This window comes from Liolophura sinensis, chromosome 11 (genome assembly GCF_032854445.1).
Source record: "Liolophura sinensis isolate JHLJ2023 chromosome 11, CUHK_Ljap_v2, whole genome shotgun sequence".
NCBI classification, from domain to species: Eukaryota; Metazoa; Mollusca; class Polyplacophora; order Chitonida; family Chitonidae; genus Liolophura; species Liolophura sinensis.
Window position 1 is genome coordinate 11216974 of NC_088305.1, and position 25377 is coordinate 11242350.

At 37.8% G+C, this 25377-nt stretch overlaps 2 protein-coding genes across 2 annotated transcripts; both read right to left on the minus strand.

Annotated features, from left to right (window-relative positions):
- Window positions 1-656: 656 nt before the first annotated feature.
- LOC135478077 (cytochrome P450 3A19-like) lies at window positions 657-12592 on the minus strand. Its single transcript, XM_064758348.1, has 8 exons — window positions 12578-12592; window positions 12228-12398; window positions 11045-11246; window positions 9509-9691; window positions 8667-8787; window positions 5662-5773; window positions 4739-4803; window positions 657-3210 (listed from the first exon to the last, which is right to left on the minus strand). Exons 1-8 carry the CDS (start codon window positions 12590-12592, stop codon window positions 2961-2963), a joined length of 1119 nt encoding a protein of 372 aa, XP_064614418.1. The 3' UTR covers window positions 657-2960.
- On the minus strand, window positions 12266-24743 carry LOC135477506 (cytochrome P450 20A1-like). Its single transcript, XM_064757631.1, has 6 exons — window positions 24603-24743; window positions 21850-21914; window positions 14048-14217; window positions 13169-13314; window positions 12775-12969; window positions 12266-12398 (listed from the first exon to the last, which is right to left on the minus strand). Exons 1-5 carry the CDS (start codon window positions 24681-24683, stop codon window positions 12958-12960), a joined length of 474 nt encoding a protein of 157 aa, XP_064613701.1. The 5' UTR covers window positions 24684-24743; the 3' UTR covers window positions 12266-12398; window positions 12775-12957.
- Between the last annotated feature and the right edge of the window lie 634 nt (window positions 24744-25377).

Here is a 25377-nt window from a genome sequence, read left to right on the forward strand (position 1 = left end):
TTTCAACAGGTCATTTTTGTCATTTTTTGCTGCATTCAGATTTAAGGCCTTTTTAACCGCTGCATGGTCTTGTTGGCGGGGGAGACTCAGTGGCTGAGCGGCTTTTAAAGCTGATAGCTTTTCAATCACAAGGACACATCAGGTGTGGGTTCAAACCTAGACATGGTCACTTCTGTTCTCACTGTTGTCGAGTTGTTGGTGACAGATTGGTGACATGTCACATAAGGGAAAATTGCCAGTAATTTGCCCAAGGTTGGTGGTTTATCTCAGGCAGGTTTCCTCCACATGTGAAACAAAAATGGATTGACATCATATATTTATTTATTTATTTGATTGGTGTTTTACGCTGTACTCAAGAATATTTCACTCATATGACGGCGGCCAGCATTATGGTGAGGAAACCGGGCAGAACCTGGGTGTAACTCACAACCATCTGCAGGTTGCTGGCAGACCTTCTCACGTACGGACGGAGAGGAAGCCAGCATGAGCTGGACTTGAACTCATAGCGACCGCATTGGTGAGAGACTCATTACGCTGCGCTAGTGCCCTAACCAACTGAGCCACGGAGGGCCCCTGACATCATGCAAGTGCTTATGGCGGCGAACAACAATCAACTACATGTCAGCAAGCAAAAAATCCTGAAGGCCATTTTCAGAATCGACGTGCTGTTCTTTTAAACAAAAAACAAACCAACATGTAACCAACTGTGTTGACTGTTATCATGTACTGTATGTATTTCTGAAATGCCAAGCTGTTGTAGCAAAACCGTCCTGAGTCGCGTGAGAAACTACACATACGTGTGTTTTATGTTTGAGCAATCAGTACAGTACTTCAAATATATGTTCATTATTTTGCATTATTCTTCTTCAACAGCATCAGAAGATTCGCTCTATTTCTGAAGACCGGCCCTGATGGTAGAGCATTCGCTTTGGGGGCGGTAGATCCAGGGTCAATCCTGGGTAGGGCCACACTTAAGACCTTAAGACAGGAAGTTGCACTTCCTCGCTTGGCGTTGAGCATTAAGAGGGTAGTGCAACGACTGGTTGACAAGTATCAGTATAATGGCTTGGGCGAGGCGGCTTACTTTCACTTTGGTAAGTCGTCTCAGTGAAGCAGCATCAGGTACAATAAGAACAAGGAGGCACATTACACGTACATGCACTCTTGGGACTCCTTCGTTGTCAGATTTCCTGAAGTTCATGTAGCTTTATTGAGAGCTTCACAACACGTAGCTTTATTGAGAGCTTCACAACATCTTGGTTAATAAACTGTGAGCTTTATATGCTAACATTTTATTAATTGCATATGTTAAAACTTTGCTGCTACATATAACACATCTATATTCTGGAGTATACATCCACATAATATTATTTTCTACTTAAAAACCATCTGCCTTACTTTTAAGTACATCCACGTATATACTTAATAAAAAGTGTAATGATCGGTAATATTGTCGGCAATTATAATTAGCACTCGATAATAAGTGAGGTAAACATAAACATTTGTCTGTGGTACAAAAAAAAAGTAGCCCCATTTTTTACGAGCTCACACAGTTTCCCAAAATATGGTTTCACATGTGGAATTAGCACTTGATCAAATCTATACTGGAACGAAATTTTTCATTTTTGTGTGAAATCGTTTTTGGGACTGTAAAGTAACATAAATACAGCATTTTTCTGTGGTACAAAAATAACATGAACGGAATTGGCACAATCTGTCATCAGGTATAATGTATATTATAATTATATTATCATAATGTTTATTATGGCACAAAATGTTACAAACTGACACAGTTTGACAAAATTTTATTTCATGTAACGAATTATTCTCTGAAACTATTCTCGGTTATATTGGCTCAAAATAAGGCATTTTTCTGTGGTGTTTAAAAAAAAGGAAGCACTATTTGTTACAAACTGACAGTTTCATAAATCATTTCATGTAAGGAATTGGCACTTCATAAAATGTATAAAAGCAGAAAATATATCACCATTTTATGGAAACAACTTTCTGTGTAAGAACGTACACAGTTTTTCAAAACATTATTTCACAAACAGAATTTAATTACTTTTTATTTATCGTAAACTTGTTTTTCATAAAAACTAATTTTACCAAGAATGAAACTCAGCCGTTCAAGACATTATTTATACGAGACAGAAACCAAAGCATCTTTGCGACAGCTGCTATATTCAAAGTTCATGTCAGTGTGCATGAAGGCCCTGTGTTAAATGAATGGACCATTTGAAGTTGACAATTATGATTCAAAAACATGTTAATACAAAGTGGACAATAATTAACATTTAGAAAATAGTCTGTAAATTGCGGCCTTTCCCCAAACCTCTCAGAAAATACTTGATTACTTTATTATATTTACACTTTTAAGCCGCATGTATAAAACAGTTAAGCTGTCTGACTTGCTGTATTGGCTGAATTGTCAAATTAAAACCAGAAGAAAACTATTATGATTTGTAAATATGAACAAATCATGGCCTGTGAATCCAGCTTTTAAAACACAGTTTGTTCTGTTTTCAGCTGGTTACCCAATAGGACAAATTTGAACTTATGACTTAAAGGGTTCGTGAAGCATAATTTTGCTTTATGCTTGTATAAAATAATGTTCTTCCAGTTAGAATTCGATAAACCAATACAAGAAATCAGATTGTGGAGACAGGTTTCGGCAGTGTATACACGTATATAATTGTAGACCTGTGATAGTCGCCTGATTTTTGCATCACTTATAGAAATAATTCTGACAGAAAATATGTATCAACAAGCATTCTAATTAATATTCCCCCTAAATAAGTAAACTTTTTCTTTTCTGTATTATTAGTTTACACACTCAACATTTACCATCACCATTTTTATTCTTTCATTTATCTTTTAAACAGAATATATAGTACTTTTTTCAAGTCAGATACATGAATATATACCTGTATCAAGTTCAGCTGTCAATCATTGCCACCTCATCGCTTAGCAACTTTAATCCACACCTCCTCACTGACATGAGTCACAGGTCCAAAGACAGGCTTTATGTTCTGATCTTCAACCAGCTTGAAGCAGAACCTCCCAACTAGCGTTGCCAGGACAACGGCGGTCTCCACGTAAGCAAATCTGTAACCGGGGCAAATCCTCTTCCCCGCCAGACCAAACGGAGAAAACACATGACCTTGCCGCTTCTTCATGTTTTCTGCGCTGAATCTCTCCGGATCAAATCTGACAGGAAAATTTAGCACCAGTTTTCATTTCTTATGCCATACTATTTGTAACATTACGGTACTGGCCATAGTCAAATGGTCTGAGCTGTTAACTTTTCAAATGCTATGACAAACAACTTAAGGTGCAGGTTCAAACCCGGCTTTGGACAGGGAAGTTGTAGATTCTCTCGACCTTAAAGGCAAAGAAAACACTAAAATAAAGTACTTATCAGATGAAACATCATTAATCACTGTCCAGAAAAATAGTTTGAGTTACTTTTTTAGGATTTATCTAACCGACTATTCTATTGTGGTTTGTTGGGACCCGGAGGGTATCAGTGACGTCACATCAATATTTTTGGCTTGAAATAGTTTGTTTCAAGGCCCATTTGTTAAATGCATTCATAGCTCTAAATGAAGATGCATTCTGAATGATGAAATGCAGCAATTTTGGTGTGTCATGTGTCAAAAAGCTGAAATGACATCACTGGTCCCAATATGTCAGAAAAGTTTTAAAATGCATTTTACTTTTTACCGTCAAAAAATAATCTAAAAAAATAAATCCAACTAATTATTATAATAACAATATTTAATAATCTTTCATCTGACGTACTTCATGCTAGTGTGCTCTTGGCCTTTAATATTTATGGGGGACCTGGGGGACAATAATCCATCAGCAATGCTCACCGGGCACTGTGTGCTGCCTAACATTTGTTGTAGACCATTTGTCTTCCAGCACTATGACGCACAAGTCTGTATGTCACATGCGTGGAAAGTTTGATCAAAAAGTTGTCAGATGTCGGTGGTTTACCCTGTGCGTCTCTATTTCTTTCACCCCAAAAACTTTTTTTTTTTCTTTCATGAGTGAAAAAGTCTCCAATATGGTCTTAAACAACAATTAAACCAATTAAGATAATTCTGCACCAGCAAAATGGAGGTATACATGTTACTTTGTATTTTGAAGAAACTGAACAGAACTCAACAGATTTGAAGCAGTGGGAGCATGCTGCAAGGCACATAAATCAGGGTTCACGCTGCATGGCCTGTTAATCAGGCGTCATGCTGCAGGGCCAATAAATCAGGTGTCACGCTGCAAGGCTCCCTATTGAAATCTTGAATACAAGCGTCGCGCTGCAAGGCTCCCTATTGAAATCTTGAAAGCTGAAAGTAACAACAGTCTTCAAACCATGGCCGAGGTGGTTAGCGTGCAAGTGCGGCACAATGGCCCATGAGCCTCTGAGCCTATGTAGTGGCTGTGAGTTCAAGTCCAGCTCATGTTGACTTCCTCTCCGGTCATACATGGCAAGGTTTGACAGCAACCTGCGGATGGTTATGGGTTTCCTCCAGGCTCTGCTCAGTTTCCTCCAACCATAATGCCGTCGTATAAGCGATGTATTCTTGTATACAGCATGAAACAGCAATCAAACCAACAAATAAATCAAACCCTAGTCTTCTTTACCCTAGTCATCTTTACCTGAGATTCACACTGCATATTGCTAAGATGCTACAGTACTGATACAGGCATTTTAACCTAAATCAAACCTCACCTTGTAGGGTCTGGCCAGTACTTCTCATCTTGTAACATGACTCCCAGGGCAGTTATTATTGGGGTCTGTAAACAGGCGATACAGAAATGAGTCAAAACTAGATGTTCATAAAACACATGTTCCCCCTCCCCCACCCCGCCCACCTCCTTTTTTTATTAAAACATTACGTGGAGTGTCCGGAAACACTCAGTTCAGCAGCTCAGACAAGACTGCTCAAAGCATAACACTTTAATAAACACAAAGAAAATTGTAACAAATGTATAAATGCTGGTAAAAACGAAGAAAAAAAATATCGAACATTAAGGCAATGTTCTTAATAAATTGACGACATTATGACAATATCGCTAAGCGAGTGCATTTCTGAATCCTGTGTACAAAAAACATATTAATGCATACTGGTATTCATATATACCTGACATGCACCTCGTGTTCTACAGACTGTGGATAAGGGCACAACAGCTGTAACTTTAGGCAAAAAAAAACCAAGGTAAGGTTAACATGTTTCATAATTCCTCAACCATTTTGCATGTGAAAGAACAACTTTTAAGTGCAGTTTATGATCATTTTTAATATGATTTTGGAGACAAAACTACATTGGATGCATTGGCCACGTTCAGGGCTTCTCGTAAAGTATAATTTTATCAGGCTACACAAAACGATGCCCTCAGAATATTCTGAAATAAACACCTTGCAAATATGCGGAAAGGTTGAAGAATTAAGGTATGGAAAAAAAAAAAGCTGAAAATTGGTGAACCTGCTTGGATTTTGTTTTAAACCACAGCCATTTCTTTTCCCTTGAGTAAGAGGCTGTCCATTATATTGGACTTTGTTTAATTCTGATGTTGTCCTATTCAAAGTTTCTGTCCAATCTAACTTGAGACAGAAATACACACATCAAAGATCCAATCACAACAGGTGCTCACCCTTTTCTGTATGAGGTATCCCCCCAGCTCCACGTCATCATCAAGGAACTTAGCAGCCCAGGAAGCCACAACTGAGCACCTCAGTGTCTCCTCTTGAACTTGGCGAAGGTATCTGAAAAGGTAAATTGGGTGGTTAAATATCGCACGAGGTAAATTGTAACTAAATGCCTTGTTAAAGACATCAATGTTTAATTAATTGCTGGAATTAGGGTGCCCAGCTCTTTGTGCTAGGAACCCTATTGAAGTTGCTCACATTATTCTTCCTAGACATCCACTTCTGTTTTATTTTCAATGTTCTCATTACCACATCGAATGCCATTTACAGTCTCATGTTTTCAACTTGTTCTCACTGGAATACGCCATTAAATCCTAATCATTCATTCATTCTTCCTTGACATCAACGATTATAAAATGAATACCATTTGAGTTTCGATGAAACTTCATCAGCCTACTACCAGCCCGGATAGCACAGTTGGTATAGCGTCCGCTTCGGGACCGGTAGATCCAGGATCAATCCTTGATCGAGTCACACCTAAGACTTTAAAAAGAGGAAGTTGGAACATCCTCGCTTGGCGTTCAGCATGAAGGGGATAGTGCAAGGACTGGCTGACCCATATCAGTATAATCCCTTGGACGGAGCGCCTTACTTACCTTCGGTAAGTTGGGAGCAAAAAATTTGAACGTTTTTAGTAGTGCAGGTCATGTGACTTAGCGATTATATTGGATTTTGTTCAAAACCTTTAAAAAACTTCCCCATGAGGAAGTCATATTCAGCGTACACAGACTGAGGAGGGCACACCCAGTGTACACAGACTGAGAAAAACACACCCAGTGTACACACACTGAGGAAGGCACACCCAGTGCACTCACACTAAGGAAGACATGCAGTGCACTCAGACTGAGGAAGGCACACCCAGTGTACACAGATGAAAGCACACCCAGTGTACATAGACAGAGAAAGGCACACCCAGTGCACTAAGACTGAGGAAGGCACATCCAGTGCACTCAGACTGAGGAAGGCACACCCAGTGTACACAGACTGAGGAAGACACATCCAGTGCACTAAGACTAAGGAAGGCATATCCAGTGCTCTCAGACTGAGGAAGGTACACCCAGTGTACACGAACTGAGGAAGACACATCCAGTGTACTCAGAATGAAGAAGGCACACCCAGTGCACACAGACTGAGGAAGACACATCCAGCGCACTCCAACTGAGGAAGGCACACCCAGTGTACACAGACTGAGGAAGTCACACCCAGTGTACACAGACTGAGGAAGACAAACCCAGTGTACAAAGACTAAAGAAGACACACCCAGTGTACACAGACTGATGAAGACACACCCAGTGTACACAGACTGATGAAAGCACACCCAGTGTACACACACTGAGGAAAACACACCCAGTGTACACACACTGAGGAAGGCACACCCAGCGCACTCAGACTGAGTAAGGCACACCCAGTGCACTCAGACTGAGGAAGGCAAACCCAGTGTACACAGACTGAGGAAGGCAAAGCCAGTGTACACACACTGAGGAAGGCACATCCAGTGTACACAGACTGAGGAAGGCAAACCCAGAGTACACAGACTGAGGAAGACAAACCCAGAGTACACAGACTGAGTAAGGCACATCCAGTGTACACAGACTGAGGAAGGCAAACCCAGAGTACACAGACTGAGGAAGGCAAACCCAGAGTACACAGACTGAGGAAGGCAAACCCAGAGTACACAGACTGAGGAAGGCACACCCAGCGCACTCAGACTGAGTAAGGCACACCCAGTGCACTCACACTAAGGAAGACATGCAGTGTACACAGACTGAGGAAGGCACATCCAGTGTACACAGACTGAGGAAGGCAAACCCAGAGTACACAGACTGAGGAAGGCAAACCCAGTGTACACAGACTGAGAAAGGCACACCCAGTGCACTAAGACTGAGGAAGGCAAACCCAGTGTACACAGACTGAGGAAGGCAAATCCAGTGTACACAGACTGAGGAAGACACATCCAGCGCACTCCAACTGAGGAAGACACACCCAGTGTACACAGACTGAGGAAGGCACATCCAGTGTACACAGACTGAGTAAGGCACATCCAGTGTACACAGACTGAGGAAGACGCATCCAGCGCACTCCAACTGAGGAAGACACACCCAGTGTACACAGACTGAGGAAGGCACATTCAGTGTACACAGACTGAGGAAGGCACATTCAGTGTACACAGACTGAGCAGGGTACACCCAGTGTACACAGACTGAGGAAGAAACACCTTGTCAGTTATCACGCCCTCTCAGTTATCATACCCTCTCAGTAATCATTCCCTCTCAGTTATCATGCCTTCTCAGTTATCATGTGCTCTCAGTTACAATGCGCTCGGTTATCATACCCTCTCAGTTCTCGTGCCCTCTCAGTTATCATGTAGTCTTAGTTACCATACAATCTCAATTATCATGGGCTCTCAGTTATCATGCACTCCAAGTTATCATGCATGATCAGTTATCATGCACTCTCAGTAATCGTGCCCTCTCAGTTATCATGCTCTCTCAGTAATCGTCTCCATTACCACACCCTCTCGGTTATCACACCCTCTCAGTTACGATGCATTCTCAGTTATTATGCATTCTCAGTTGTCATGTACTCTCAGTTTTCATGCACTCTAAGTCATCATGCTCTCTTAGTTATCGGGACCTTCGTGGCTCAGTCGGTTAGTGCGCTAGCGCAGCGTAATGACCCAGGAGCCTCACACCAATGCGGTCGCTGTGAGTTCAAGTCCAGCTCATGCTGGCTTCCTCTCTGGCCGTAAGTGGGAAGGTCTGCCAGCAACCTGCGGATGGTCGTGGGTTTCCCCCGTGCTCTACCCGGTTTCCTGGCCGCCGTCTTATAAGTGAAATATTCTTGAGTACGGCGTAAAAACACCAATCAGATAAATAAATCAATCTTAGTTATCATGCACTCCCAGTAATCATGCCCTCTCAGTTATCATGCACAGATGTAGCATACTCACGTCAGATTGTTGATGTTTGTAGGGTTAACATTATCTCCACCCAGCACAGTCTGTATTTCTGTGGCCAGCTTTTCCTGAGCATCTTGGTCACAGGCCAGGAAGTACAGAGCCCAAGTCAGCACTTTGAGAGAGAACAGGGTTAAACATGCATTACAGTTTTATACTGCAATTCTACAAAACTTTTCGGCAAGTTAATGCTTACTTTGACGAAAGAAAATTTTAATTACATGGGTGATTTGCACTCAATTTTGCGAAATCAAGTAAAAGGTTAGATCGAATTTAATCCAAAAAGGGTAACCCCCAGCAAGTCTTTATACAGTACACGCAATGTAAGTATCATTAAAACTGGCCCAGTAATAGCTAGAGACAACAACAGGGAAATAAAAGTGGAACATCCCAATGAAGGGAGATAATTCAAATAAGGGGGGATAACTCAAATAAAGGGGGATAACTCAAATAAAGGGGGATAACTCAAATAAACACTGTCTGCATATTCTCACACAATCTCAATCTCCTAAGAGGATAGTACAGAAGTTCTGAAACATCACAGGACACGTGGAATTTGAATTTTCACACTTTTTATTTCTCTCACAAAACAAGCCAGTAACAAAATTATCCACATGTAACATCTGATTGGCTGAGAGTTCATACAGGTTGACTTGCCCATAAAACACAGAATAAAATTAATGCTGCCTTACTTCAATAATAATAATTAAGATCTGGGATTTAAATTTCACACTTTTTCCCACCAAACAAGCCAGTAACCCTGTTACACACCTGTAGCATATTAGTGCATACCTACAATGCAGGTAATTTCTGACTGAATGAGAGACTCTACTTACTGTTTCCTGTGGTGTGGAACCCACCAATCATATAGCTGAGGCCGTCGGCAAAGACACGATCCAGGTTGATGGGCGAGTCCAGGGACATGAGGTAGTCTATGAACAGAACCTTGTCATCCCTTGCCCTCTCCAACTGCTTATGCTGAATTACCTCCTCAACAATTCTGTATATTGTAGATTTCCCTGTCAACAATTGTCTACATTGTATATCCCTGTCAACAAATCTGTACATTGTTGATTTCTTTATCAACAATACAGTACCATATAGATTTCCCTGTCAACAATTCAGGACACTGAAGATTTCCCTGTAAACAATTCTGTATATTGAAGATTTCTCTGTTAACAATTCAGTACATTTTAGTTCCCTGTCAACAATTCTACACATTGTATATTTCTCTTTTAACAAGTTCTCACATTGTAGATTTCCCTGTCAACAATTCTACACATTGTATATTTCCCTGTCTACAATTCTGTACATTGAAGATTTCTCTGTCAACAATTCAGTACATTTTAGATCCCTGTCAACAATTCTGTACACTGAAGATTTCTCTGTCAACAATTCAGTACATTTTAGATCCCTGTCAACAATTCTGTACACTGAAGATTTCTCTGTCAACAATTCAGTAAATTTTAGATCCCTGTCAACAATTCTATATTTCCCTGTTAACAAATCTGTACATTGTGAATTTCCCTGTCAACAATTCCGCACATCGTATATTTCCCTGTCAACAATTCTGTACAGTGAAGATTTTTCTGTCAACAATTCAGTACACTGTAGATCCTAGTCAACAATTCCACACTTTGTATATTTCCCTGTCAACAAATCTGTACATTATTGATTTCCCTGTCAACAATTCTATGCATTGTAGATTTCCTTGTCAATAATTCTGTACACTGTAGATTTCCCTGTCAACAATTCTGTGCATTGTACATTTCTCTTCTTTACATTGTAAGTTAACCTGTCAAGTATTCTGCACACTCTAAATTTCTCTTTCAAAATACCTCTATACTGTAGATTTCCCTGTCAGCAACTGTGTTGACCTTATATTTCCTTGTCTACAATCATGTAGAATAATTATAGCGTAGAATTTTCAATAGAAATAATAAAGACTGAAGAAGTTTTTACTGCAGGAAATAAAATACTATACAAGTTTCATTATAGAAAAAAATTTCTTTTTTTCACATTCCCACATGGCAAGGAAAGAAACTGTCAAGAAAAATGGGTCAGAGGTTCAATAAAAATTCTACAAATACATTAGAAAATATTCATACCTGTATATACTGGAAATAACCTAAACTTCCACCAAAGAGTACATTTTTAGAACCATTATATTTCAGTAAATATTAATTTTTTCCAGCAAAATAGCATCCTGCATTCCAAACAAACCTTATAACACCTTTAATAAAGATCAGCAGAACTCTCAAAATCCGGCAAGACGTGCAACCTGGATAAGAATAGACGTCCATGTTAATCCCAGGTGCAACTTAGTTGTGGGAGAAATTTTAGGGAATTTACCATATCTTTGAAATGCTTACCTGTCTGAAACCTTTTGTACCTGTCAGTTCCTGGCTCAGGGAAACCACTGTAAGAGACTCCTCTATCACCTCCCAAACCTGTTAGGTAATACGGTGAAAGGATTGTGAACCAAGGAATGGGATTGTGGACAGAGACATGGGATTGTGGGTCATAAAACAGAAATGTGGACAAAGGAACAGGGGTGTGGACAATGAAACAGCACTGTAAACAAAGGAACAGAAATCTGGACAAACGAACAGGAATATGAACAATGCAACAGCAACCGTGAACTAAAGAACAGCAATGTGAACAAATGAACAACAATGGGGAAAAGGGACAGCATTATATTTAATAAGAAGTATAGGAAATGAGCAGCAGTGTGAACAAAGGATCATGAGGGGAAAAAACATCAATGTAAACCAAGGAAGAGGAATATGAACAATAGAACAGCAACTGTGGGCAATAGAACAGACATGTAAATAATGGGACAGCAATGTGAACAACGTAACAGCAAAAGAGAAGAAAGGAACATCAAATGTGACAAAAGTAACAGTAATCTGAACAAATAAATACAGCTGAGAACACCTAGGAATAGGATAGTGCACAAATGGAATAGATGCGTAATGTTTATAATGAAAATAAACACAACTGTGAACAAAGGAATACAATTACATAGAAAGGAACAGAAATGTTTCTCCAAAGAACAGAAACTGAACAACGGAGCACAAATAGGAACAAAGGTAAATTTTCACAGGCTGCCGCTACAAAATAAATAGTGATGCTTTGATATACACGTACTAGCCTAATGAACAACCAGCAAGTACATGGTCTTTAAATGAAGACAAATAGCTGTTTGCTTAACAAACATGTATCGTGTTTTTTTTTAATCCCATGCAAACTGTGCAAACCTGACTTGACCATCATCGCAGAAAACAGAACAAAAGTTCAAATTATATCAAGGCAGTTGTAATTTCGATCAAAGAAAAAGAAAGAAAAAAAAAGATCAAACAAACAGCTTGAAGTGCCGACTTTATCGCTATAGACCTATCTTTATTAACATATGAACCAAGTTTCATTTTCATTTTCAATTGATTGGTGCTTTACGCCGTACTCAAGAATATTTGACTTACACAATGGCGGCCATAAAAATGCTGGGAGAAAACCTAATATAGAGGCCATGATTAAAGTTGTGACAGTACATACCAGGTCATAGCTATTCTGTAGACGGTTAATGTTTTCACTGTCTTCAAAGCATTCTCCAAAAGCCGTCAGGGCAATGGCTTTGATTGCCAGGTCTATCATGTGCTTCTGAAGTGGAATTTGGTCATCAGTGTTACTGGACGCAGCCCACTTCAAGGATACCTCCTCAGCCACCTGGTTGGAGAATCAAGAAACAACGGAAAAAGGGTAAAATCCACAAACAAGGGAACTCATAGCCACAAATCTTTATAGCAAACAAATAGTTTTTTGAATTGTTTTTAATCATCAATCATTCATTTAATAATATTTTTGATTGGAATTTTATGCCGTACTCAAGAATATTTCACTTATACAATGGCAACCAGCATTATGGAGGGAGGAAACCAGACAAAGCCTGGGGTAAACCATGACCACAGGCAAGTTGCTGGAAGACCTTCCTGCGAATGACCATTAATACATGTAGCAGTGATCCGTCCAGTTTTTATGTTGAATATCTTCTTGCTTAAACGAAGGAAGTTTTTTTGGAATATTGTTTAATCAAAACTTTTACTTAAATGTTTGGTTGTTTCTCAAGTTCCTTTTAGGATGTGTCCTAATTAAGTGGTAAGCCGTCAAAAGTGATTGCTGTCAGCACAACTCTGGGGTGGGGGAGAGAGTGCATTCCAGGCAGGAGAGGGAAGTGGGAGGTTAAGCTGGTCACGAGTTCAGAGTAAGTTCATCGATGATGTCACTTTCAAAGATGCAACTGTAAGCAAGAAATCACAACAATATGCATGAAATAAAAGGGTTATTATGATACAAACATGCCTTAAATTTTTTTTTTCATTTTTTTGGCGTAACTTTCTTCATATCCATTAAAACCACAATCTTCGTTTTTAAAGTTCCATTTCATGTATGCTTAACCAGATGGTGTACAATGAAAGTTGCCCATGCACCTATATTACCTTCTGGAATGAGCTGTAATACTGGCTAATGGCTGCGTGACTGAATGCCTTATCGTGGACACGACGTCGTCTTCTCCCCTCTTCGTAGTTAGCGAACTGGATACTGTCTGCCGTGATCAGTGGTTCAAGCAACTTAAACAGCTCCGCTGCAGATGACCAACATATAGGGCAACAATTTACATTATAATAATTTGGGCAAACATTTTTTTAATAGGGGTCTTAATTTAGGCATGCATTAATCTTTAAGGCACACTTTTACTCATTTGGAGGTCAATTAATAGGTTGACCATGTCATTAGGCCTAACTTGTAAGTTAGGTAGAAGACAGGAATATCTTTGGTTCCTACAATTGATTGAAATGAAAAATATCAGGCTTTTCAAACAGTTAATTTGGGCGCTTCATATTTTGGGCACACCCTCTACCATCATGGAAAGGCGTAATCCAAAGCCCTGACATAGATGAAACATCATTTGGTCGATCACCACATTAGGGCTTAGGCTGAACAATTGCCAATTTAGCCATGGTTTCATGCAGGCATAATCGTTCATTTTTATTCATTTGATCAATCATATAGTACAACACCAATGGGTTATAAAGGGAAACCAGCCACATGTTACACTAGTTTCCTGTTTCATTTCTTTCTTCAATTATTTTTTGCTTTTCTTATGGTGAAAAAATACATTTGCGGTCTGTCAAAACTGTTACACCCTAAACACTTATGTTATGTGGTTTGTCAAAACTGTTACACCCTAAACACTTATGTTATGTGGTTTGTCAAAACTGTTACACCCTAAACACTTATGTTATGTGGTTTGTCAAAACTGTTACACTCTAAATAATTATGCGGTCTGTCAAAACTGTTACACAAAAAATACTTACGTGGTCTGCCAAAGACTTGGACCAGATTCTTGAAGATGGTGGGTGATGCTACACTGACGACGTGCTGCTTGCCCCACCAGAATCCAGCGATTGGTCCATATTGTTTGTGTAACACCATCAGAAACTGGTGCAAACTGCCCGCAGTGGCAACGTCCACCAAATTGCCCTGACTGCAAATATAGATGTGTATATAACGATGCAGGCTATGTGTTTAGATTGCCAGTATTAAGTTGCACTCTTGTAGGCACCAATAAATGTAGTAAATATGGCAACGTTGTTGCTCCAAAAAATTAAAAGTAAAATTTATGAAACTGTAATTTTTTATATCAAGTTTTCATGACTGAAGTCTTGGCGATGATAAACAGAAACAGCCCTCTGACGAGCAACACATATAAATGGTATTTTGAACGCAAATCATCGCAAGAAATACAGCTATTACATGCGCCTTGATCAAGCAAGTCAAATCTGACCACCAAATTAAAAGAAAAGACAACAAATAGTCATTAGGAAGAGCGGTGGGAAGACCAAAATGGCCGCGGCCATTTTTCTTCTGACGTAGCTTGGTAGATGTAAACCTATAAATCAGCTTTTACATAGGAAAGTTTATACGATTCCACAGAATGTGCCAATATAGAACAACCAGAAATATGGCGTTGCGTCACACATGTACAAATGGTTGAAAAGCAAAAACATTGTTCAGGTGAGGTATGCAGAAATAGACATGCTCTTGGGTTGTTACAGATCAAATAACTCACGCCTGACTTGATAAAACTCATAACACGATGATACTTTTTATTGCCTGAATGGGTGCAATTTTGATTACTTATTTTGAACAGCTATATCTCAGTTGTGCAACATCAAAAAAATAAAAAGTTGTTCTTTTTAACCTTCCTGTGGAATACCTTTTCTATTCATGTATACATTTGGTTAAGTGTTTACTTTGAAACTTTCTTTATCTCTGCTTTACACATTTGGTCAGAAGATCTCTTTTCAAACTTCCTGTGGGATACTTTGTCTATGCATATATACAGTGTTGACTTTTAAACTTTCTGTGGGATACTTTGTCTCTGCATTATTATATACAGTTGGTCAAGTGTTGACTTTTAAACTTCCTGTGGGATACTTTATCGCTGCATTATTATATACAGTTGGTGAAGTGTTGACTTTTAAACTTATTGAGCAATACTTCATCTCTGTATTATTATATACTTTTGGTCAAGTGTTGACTTTTAAACTTCCTGAGGGATACTTTATCTCTGCATTATTATAAACAGTTGGTCAAGTGTTGACTTTTAAACTTATTGAGGGATGCTTTATCTCTGCATTATTATAAACAGTTGGTGAAGTGTTGACTTTTAAACTTCCTGTGGGATACTTTGTCTATGCATAATTATATACAGTTGGTGAAGCGTTGATTTTTAAACTTCCTGCGCGATACTTTTCTCTGCATTATTATATACATTTGGCAAAGTGCTGACTTTTAAACTTCCTGTGGGATACTTTGTCTATGCATTATTATATACATTTGGCGAAGTGTTGACTTTTAAACTTCCTGTGGGATACTTTATCGCTGCATTATTATATACAGTTGTTGAAGTGTTGACTTTTAAACTTATTGAGCAATACTTCATCTCTGTATTATTATATACTTTTGGTCAAGTGTTGACTTTTAAACTTCCTGAGGGATACTTTATCTATGCCATATATACATTTGGTTAAGTGTTGACTTTTAAACTCATTGAGGGATACTTTATCTGCATTATTATATACAGTTGGTCAAGTGTTGACTTTTAAACTTATTGAGGGATGCTTTATCTCTGCATTATTATAAACAGTTGGTCAAGTGTTGACTTTTAAACTTACTGAGGGATGCTTTATCTCTGCATTATTATAAACAGTTCGTGAAGTGTTGACTTTTAAACTTCCTGTGGGATACTTTGTCTATGCATAATTATATACAGTTGGTAAAGCGTTGACTTTTAAACTTCCTGTGGGATACTTCATCTCTGTATTATTATATACAGTTGGTGAAGTGTTGACTTTTAAACTTATTGAGGGATGCTTTATCTCTGCATTATTATATACAGTTGGTGAAGTGTTGACTTTTAAACTTCCTGCGCGATACTTTGTCTCTGCACTATTATATACAGTTGTTGAAGTGTTGACTTTTAAACTTCCTGTGGGATACTTTGTCTATGCATAAATTTATGCAGTTGGTGAAGTGTTGACTTTTAAACTTCCTGTGGGATACTTTATCTCTGTATTATTATATACAGTTGGTCAAGTGTTGACTTTTAAACTTCCTGTGGGATACTTTGTCTATGCATAATTGTATACAGTTGGTGAAGCGTTGACTTTTAAACTTCCTGTGGGATACTTTATCTCTGTATTATTATATACAGTTGGTCAAGTGTTGACTTTTAAACTTATTGAGGGATGCTTTATCTCTGCATTATTATATACAGTTGGTGAAGTGTTGACTTTTAAACCTCCTGTGGGATACTTTTTCTATGCATAATTATATACAGTTGGTGAAGCGTTGACTTTTAAACTTCCTGTGGGATACTTTATCTCTGTATTATTATATACAGTTGGCGAAGTGTTGACTTTTAAACTTATTGAGGGATGCTTTATCTCTGCATTATTATATACAGATGAAGTGTTGACTATTAAACTTACTGTGGGATACTTTATCTCTGCATTATTATATACATTTGGCGAAGTGTTGACTTTTAAACTTCCTGTGGGATACGCTATCTCTGTATTATTATATGCAGTTGGTCAAGTGTTGACTTTTAAACTTCCTGTGGGATACTCTATCTCTGTATTACTAGATACAGTTGGTAAAGTGTTGACTTTTAAACTTCCTGTGGGATACTTTGTCTCTGCATTATTTTATACATTTGGCGAAGTGTTGACTTTTAAACTTCCTGTGGGATACTCTATCTCGGTATTATTATATACAGTTGGTCAAGTGTTGACTTTTAAACTTCCTGTGGGATACTTTATCTCTGCATTATTATATACATTTGATGAAGTGTTGACTTTTTTAACTTCCTGTGGGATACTTTGTTTATGCATATACGCATTTGGTCAAACTTTTCTTTTAAGAATTCCAGGAATTCACCAGTAAAATGGGTACAGGTATGCCAAACAATTCTTACATGTATATTACAGATTCACTTACCATTCAGCTCGTTTTTAAACTTCCTGAGGGATACTTTATCTCTGTATTATTATATACAGTTGGTCAAGTGTTGATTTTTATACTTATTGACGGATACTTTATCTCTGCATTATTATATACAACTGGTCAAGTGTTGACTTTTAAACTTCCTGTGGGATACTTTGTCTATGTATTATTATATACATTTGGCAAAGTGTTGACTTTTAAACTTCCTGCGCGATTCTTTTTCTCTGCATTATTATATACATTTGGTCAAGTGTTGACTTTTTTAACTTCCTGAGAGTTACTTTGTCTATGCATATACGCATTTGGTCAAACTTTTCTTTCAAGAATTCCAGGAATTCACCAGTAAAATGGGTACAGGTATGCCAAACAATTCTTACATGTAATTACAGATTCACTTACCATTCAGCTCATTTTTAAACTTCCTGAGGGATACTTTGTCTATGCATATACCCATTTGGTCAAACTTTTCTTTTAAGAATTCCAGGATTTCACCGGTAAAATGGGTACAGGTATGCCAAACAATTCTTACATGTATATTACAGATTCACTTACCATTCAGCTCATTTTTAAACTTCCTGAGGGATACTTTATCTCTGTATTATTATATACAGTTGGTGAACCGTTGACTTTTAAACTTCCTGTGGGATACTTTGTCTCTGCATTATTATATACAGTTGGTCAAGTGTTGACTTTTAAACTTTCTGTGCTATACTTTTTCTCTGCATTATTATATACATTTGGCGAAGTGTTGACTTTTAAACTTCCTGTGAGATACTTTATCTATGCATTATTATATACAGTTGGTCAAGTGTTGACTTTTAAACTTCCTGTGGGATACTTTGTCTCTGCATTATTATACACAGTTGGTCAAGTGTTTACTTTTAAACTTCCTGTGGGATACTTTGTCTCTGCATTATTATACACAGTTGGTCAAGTGTTTACTTTAAAACTTCCTGCACGATACTTTTTCTCTGCATTATTATATACAGTTGGTCAAGTGTTGACTTTTAAACTTCCTGTATGATACTTTTTCTCTGCATTACTATATACATTTGGCGAAGTGTTGACTTTTAAACTTCCTGTGGGATACTTTATCTCTGTATTATTATATACAGTTGGTCAAGTGTTGACTTTTAAACTTCCTGTGGGATACTTTGTCTCTGCATTATTATATACAGTTGGTCAAGTGTTGACTTTTAAACTTCCTGTGGGATACTTTGTCTCTGCATTATTATACACAGTTGGTCAAGTGTTTACTTTTGAACTTCCTGCACGATACTTTTTCTCTGCATTATTATATACAGTTGGTCAAGTGTTTACTTTTAATCTTCCTGTGCGATACTTTGTCTCTGCATTATTATATACAGTTGGTGAAGTGTTGACTTTTAAACTTCCTGTGGGATACTTTGTCTCTGCATTATTATACACAGTTGGTCAAGTGTTTACTTTTAAACTTCCTGCACGATACTTTTTCTCTGCATTTTTATATACAGTTGGTCAAGTGTTTACTTTTAAACTTCCTGTGCTATACTTTTTCTCTGCATTATTATATACATTTGGCGAAGTGTTGACTTTTAAACTTCCTGTGGGAAAGTTTGTCTCTGCATTATTATACACAGTTTGTCAAGTGTTTACTTTTAAACTTCCTGTGGGATACTTTGTCTCTGCATTATTATACACAGTTGGTCAAGTGTTTACTTTTAAACTTCCTGCACGATACTTTTTCTCTGCATTATTATATACATTTGGCGAAGTGTTGACTTATAAACTTCCTGTGGGATACTTTATCTCTGTATTATTATATACAGTTGGTCAAGTGTTGACTTTTAAACTTCCTGTGGGATACTTTGTCTCTGCATTATTATATACAGTTGGTCAAGTGTTGACTTTTAAACTTCCTGTGCGATACTTTGTCTCTGCATTATTATACACAGTTGGTCAAGTGTTTACTTTTAAACTTCCTGCACGATTCTTTTTCTCTGCATTATTATATACATTTGGTCAAGTGTTGACTTTTTTAACTTCCTGAGAGATACTTTGTCTATGCATATACGCATTTGGTCAAACTTTTCTTTCAAGAATTCCAGGAATTCACCAGTAAAATGGGTACAGGTATGCCAAACAATTCTTACATGTATATTACAGATTCACTTACCATTCAGCTCATTTTTAAACTTCCTGAGGGATACTTTGTCTATGCATTATTATATACAGTTGGCGAAGTGTTGACTTTTAAACTTCCTGTGGGATACTCTATCTCTGTATTATTATATACAGTTGGTCAAGTGTTGACTTTTAAACTTCCTGTGGGATACTTTATCTCTGCATTATTATATACAGTTGGTCAAGTGTTGACTTTTTTATCTTCCTGAGGGATACTTTGTCTATGCATATACGCATTTGGTCAAACTTTTCTTTTAAGTTTCCAGGAATTCACCAGTAAAATGGGTACAGGTATGCCAAACAATTCTTACATGTATATTACAGATTCACTTACCATTCAGCTCATTTTTAAACTTCCTTAGGGATACTTTATCTCTGTATTATTATATACAGTTCGTGATGCGTTGACTTTTAAACTTCCTGCGCGATACTTTGTCTCTGCATTATTATATACAGTTGGTCAAGTGTTGACTTTCAAACTTCATGTGGGATACTTTATCGCTGTATTATTATGTACGGTTGGTCAAGTGTTGACTTTTAAACTTCCTGAGAGATACTTTGTCTCTGCATTATTATATACAGTTGTTGAAGCGTTGACTCTTAAACTTCCTGTGGGATACTTTATCTCTGCATAATTATATACAGTTGGTCAAGTATTGACTTTTTTCAACTTCCTGAGGGATACTTTGTCTATGTATATACGCATTTGGTCAAACTTTTGTTTTAAGAATTCCAGGAATTCACCAGTAAAATGGGTAGAGGTATGCCAAACAATTCTTACATGTATATTACAGATTCACTTACCATTCAGCTCATTTTTAAACTTCCTGTGGGATACTTTATCTCTGCATTATTATATACAGTTGGTCAAGTGTTGACTTTTAAACTTCCTGTGGGATACTTTATCTCTGCATTATTATATACAGTTGTTGAAGTGTTGACTTTTAAACTTCCTGTGGGATACTTTATCTCTGCATTATTATATACATGTGGTCAAGTGTTGATTTTTATACTTATTGATAGATGCTTTATCTCTGCATTATTATATACAGTTGATGAAGTATTGACTTTTAAACTTCCTGTGGGATACTTTGTCTCTGCATTATTATATACAGTTGGTCAAGTGTTGACTTTTAAACTTCCTGCGCGATTCTTTTTCTCTGCATTATTATATACATTTGGCGAAGTGTTGACTTTTAAACTTCCTGAGAGATACTTTGTCTATGTATTATTATATACATTTGGCAAAGTGTTGACTTTTAAACTTCCTATGGGATATCTATGCATAATTATATACAGTTGGTCAAGTATTGACTTTTTTTAACTTCCTGAGGGATACTTTGTCTATGCATATACGCATTTGGTCAAACTTTTCTTTTCAGAATTCCAGGAATTCACCAGTAAAATTGGTACAGGTATGCCAAACAATTCTTACATGTATATTACAGATTCACTTACCATTCAGCTCATTTTTAAACTTCCTGAGGGATACTTTGTCTATGCATTATTATATACAGTTGGTGAAGTGTTGACTTTTAAACTTCATGAGAGATACTTTGTCTATGTATTATTATATACACTTGGCAAAGTGTTGACTTTTAAACTTCCTGTGGGATACTTTATCTATGCATTATTATACAGTTGGTCAAGTGTTGACTTTTTTAACTTCCTGAGGGATACTTTGTCTATGCATATATGCATTTGGTCAAACTTTTCTTTCAAGAACTCCAGGAATTCACCAGTAAAATGGGTACAGGTATGCCAAACAATTCTTACATGTATATTACAGATTCACTTACCATTCAGCTCATGGTAAGTGAGCTTAAATAAGATGTTTAAACTTCTGTATTTGCCCTAAACATTCACCCAAAAAGGTGCATTTTTACTGGCAAGTAAATGTTGTAAAATATTGCTTTTGGAGCTGAAACTTCCATTCTACCTTTCAAATAAATTCTAAGATAAACAGCACTCTCAGAATAAAAAAAATAAGTATCTTAATGATGACATTTTAGGTACAAATTAATACAGTAATTTTAATCATCAAACTGTGTTGATTTATTTGTTTATTTGTTAGATGTGTGTTTTACGCCGTACTCAAGAATATTTCTCTGATAAGAAGGCGGCCAGCATTATGGTGGGAGGAAACCAGGCAGAGCCCGGGGAAACCCATGGCCATCCGTGGGTTAATGAGAGACCTTTCTATGTACAGCCGGAGACGAAACCAGCATGAGCTGGACTTGAACTCACTCGACCGCATTGGTGAGAGGCTGCTGGGTCATTAGGCTGTGCTAGTGCACTAAACAACTGAGCCACAAACTCTCCAGGCTAATGTGTTGATCCTTTGTACAAATGAAGGGAAGGTTCTCTGGGGGTTGAGGGAGGTAAACTACTTGAAAAGGATGTGAGGTTTGCGCCTGTTTCAGCACAGGACAGTAAAAAAACGTACTCGCCATTCCCTTTAGCTGGATGAAGTCCAGGTACTTGGACTGAAGTCACATTTGATGGAGTTCTCTACAAAGACAATTTTGCAGAGTTTAACTTCTATGCAGTCACGTGTGGTTGGCTTTAACTGAAGAGTTTCCTGCCTCCATTGTTAACCAATGAAAATAACGCAATATTGTATAATATTTATTTATTTACTTAACTGTTGGTTAACATCATCCACGAAATACATGCGACACAGATGGTTACTGAAGCATACAGGAGTTATGTATATGGTTACTGAAGCATACATATGTGATGTAGATGGTTACTGAAGCATACAGATGTGATGTAAATGGTTACTGAAGCATACGGATGTGATATAGATGGTTACTGAAGCATACATATGTGATGCAGATGGTTACTGAAGCATACACATGTGATGTACATAGTTACTGAAGCATACAGATGTGATGTAAATGGTTACTGAAGCATAAACATGTGATGTACATAGTTACTGAAGCATACAGATGTAATGTAGATGGTCACTGAAGCATAAACATGTGATGTACATAGTTACTGAAGCATACAGATGTAATGTAGATGGTCACTGAAGCATACAGACGTGATACATATGGTTACTAAAGCAAACAGATGTGATGTAGATGCTTAATGCAGCATACAGCTGTGATATACACTGTAGTATACACTGTAGTATACATATATGATGTGAATGGTTACTGAAGCATACACGTGATGTAGATGGCTAATGAAGCATACATATGTGATGTACATGGTTACTGTAGCATTCAGATGTGATGTAAATGGTAACTGAAGCATACAGATGTGATGTACTTGGTTATTGAAACATTCAGATGTGTTGTAGATGCATACTGAAGTATACACATGTGATGCAGATGGTTACTGAAGCATACATGTGGGATGTAGATGGTTACTGAAGCATACAGATGTGATGTAAATGGTTACTGAAGCATAGATGTGATGTAGATGGTTACTGAAGCATACAGATGTCATGTAGATGGTTAGTGAAGCATACAGATGTGATGCAGATGTTTACTGAAGCATACAGATGTCATGTAGATGGTAATGAAGCCTACATATGTGATGTAGATGGTTACTGAAACATACAGATGTGATGTAGATGGTTACTGAAGCATAGAGATGTGATGTAGATGGTTATGGAAGTATACAGATGTAATGCAGATGGTTCCTGAAGCATACAGATGTGATGTAAATGATAACTAAAGCAAACAGATGTGATTTAGATGGTTACTGAAGTATACAGATGTCTTGTAGATGGCTACTGAAGCATACATGTGGGATGTAGATGGTTACTGAAGCATACATATGTGAGGTAAATGGTCACTGAAGCATACATATGTGATGTAAATGGTCACTGAAGCATACAGATGTGATGCAGATGGTTAATGAAGCATACAGGTGTCATGTAGATGGTTAATGAAGTATATACAGATGTCTTGTAGATGGCTACTGAAGCATACATGTGGGATGTAGATGGTTACTGAAGCATACACATGTGATGTAAATGGTTACTGAAGCATACAGATGTGATGTAAATGGTCACTGAAGCATACAGATGTGATGCAGATGGTTACTGAAGCATACAGATGTGTTGTAGATGGTTATTGAAGCATACAGATGTGATGTAGATGGCTACTGAATCCTACATATGTGATGTAGATGGTTACTGAAGCATACAGATGTCTTGTAGATGGTTACTGAAGCATACATGTGTCATGTAGATGGTTATGGAAGCATACAGATGTGATGTAAATGAAAATGGAAGTATACAGATGTAATACAGATGGTTCCTGAAGCATACACATGTAGATGGTTAATGAAGCATACAGATTTCATGTAGATGGTTGATGAAGCATACAGATGAGATGATGACTGATGGTTACTGAATTTTACAGATATGAAACAGATACCCATAGTCACTTCAGCATACATATGGGAATTGGCATAGATGATTTACACATAATATAAAAAGTAGGCAAAAATGAAAGGATCAGGTACATATGTTGTCTGAGGAGAAAGTACAGAGTGTGATAGTAATGCAAATCATAGGCCTATGTTGTGCACAGATATATGTGGTATGGATATTACTGGTACAAGAGCATAGGCCTAGAGGAGGACTGCACATGCAGAACTGCTTGCTGGCATCAATAAATTAGTTACCGTAATGAACTGTAATTATAACTTAATTATAATGAACTTAATTACACAAACAGATGATATATGATCAGCATAAATTCCACATTTGGTACAGATTATCTGAGGAAAATACAAAAATAGAAAAATAAATGTGACAAACAGGAAGTATGCAGTGCAGATTGCTCAAATTTAATGAGGTGCAATAGGGAGAAAAAAAACGAGTTACATTGGGGTGGGAGAGAAAAAAAAACGAGGTACATTGGGGTGGGAGAGAAAAAAAAACGAGGTGCATATTGGGGGTGGGAACGTGGAAAAAAACGAGGTACATTGGGGTGGGAGAGAAAAAAAAACCCTCCAAGTTTATTTCCTGATAATTTGTTTGCACATAGGTATGTGACATCATACACCTTCTATACACATTATATCCACACGTTATGATGTTATTAATTATTATATTAAATACGGTACCGGTACGACGAGTGGTAATTAAAGTTTAAATTGAAAATAAAACTTGGGAAAAAGAAGAAAAACATGGACGTAGGCGTCTTTCAACATTCGTCAACTTCATTGACATCTTACATTAGATCTGCTTTTCACCAAAGAAATCACCACTGCCATTGCGACCACAAAGCAGATGGCAAGGAGAAGAAGTGGCTCCATGGTTTTGACCACTGCATGTGTCTCCGTCCGCTGTGTCTATTAGTAGATGGTAAACAGTTGACACGCCTCGCTGCACGGGCATGTGATCTAGCTGACCTCTGAACCAGCATCACATGACATATCTATACTCCGTGAAGCGGTTCTGTCAACACCAACGAACGGCTTGATCATAAATTGCTTAACAAACGTGATTTTGATTCGTCAGGAATTTACAAAACGTGTGTGTGCAGCATCGTATTCCCATAAATGTCTTCCATGAAATAGTCTCTTCAAGGAACGCAGTATAATTTGGAACTTTTTCTTGTGACCGCCGTAATCACAAAGCCGTCGCTGTCATTCGGTGGATGAGACGGAAGACGAAAGAGTGCGCAAGCGGAAAGAGAGTGCTGTTCATTTGTGATTGCCGTAGCGTTTTTCTTGTGTTTTGTGATTAGGGCCTCACTGTGTTCAGTTTTAGTGGAAAGATATCTGAAATCCGTAGGCCATGATGCTTGGAGTAGTAGTGGGGTGTTTCTTGTTGCTGATAACAGCCGAAAGTGGTTTAGGTCAAAATGATACAACTACAACAACTTCAACAACTCCCCCAACGTCAGGTGGTAGTAGTTCCGTTCCAACAACGACGTTGAGTCCGCAGGAAGGTAAACTTTGTCATACCTACGATTGTGGTTTTATACACAAAAACAATATTTTGTGA

Bases quoted from the DNA above. Each gene is read 5' to 3' on its own strand.
- LOC135478077 (XM_064758348.1), bottom strand. The intron at 4,804-5,661 runs GTGAGCACCTGT...GCCTGTTTACAG, and splicing joins GATACCTCATACAGAAAAGG to ACCCCAATAATAACTGCCCT. The intron at 3,211-4,738 runs GTGAGGTTTGAT...TTTTCCTGTCAG, and splicing joins TACTGGCCAGACCCTACAAG to ATTTGATCCGGAGAGATTCA.
- LOC135477506 (XM_064757631.1), bottom strand. From the start codon at position 24,683: ATGGAGCCACTTCTTCTCCTTGCCATCTGCTTTGTGGTCGCAATGGCA. The intron at 21,915-24,602 runs GTAAGATGTCAA...TTGTCTTTGTAG, and splicing joins TGGTGAAAAGCAGATCTAAT to AGAACTCCATCAAATGTGAC. The intron at 13,315-14,047 runs GTAAGTATTTTT...GGTCATCTGCAG, and splicing joins CCAAGTCTTTGGCAGACCAC to CGGAGCTGTTTAAGTTGCTT.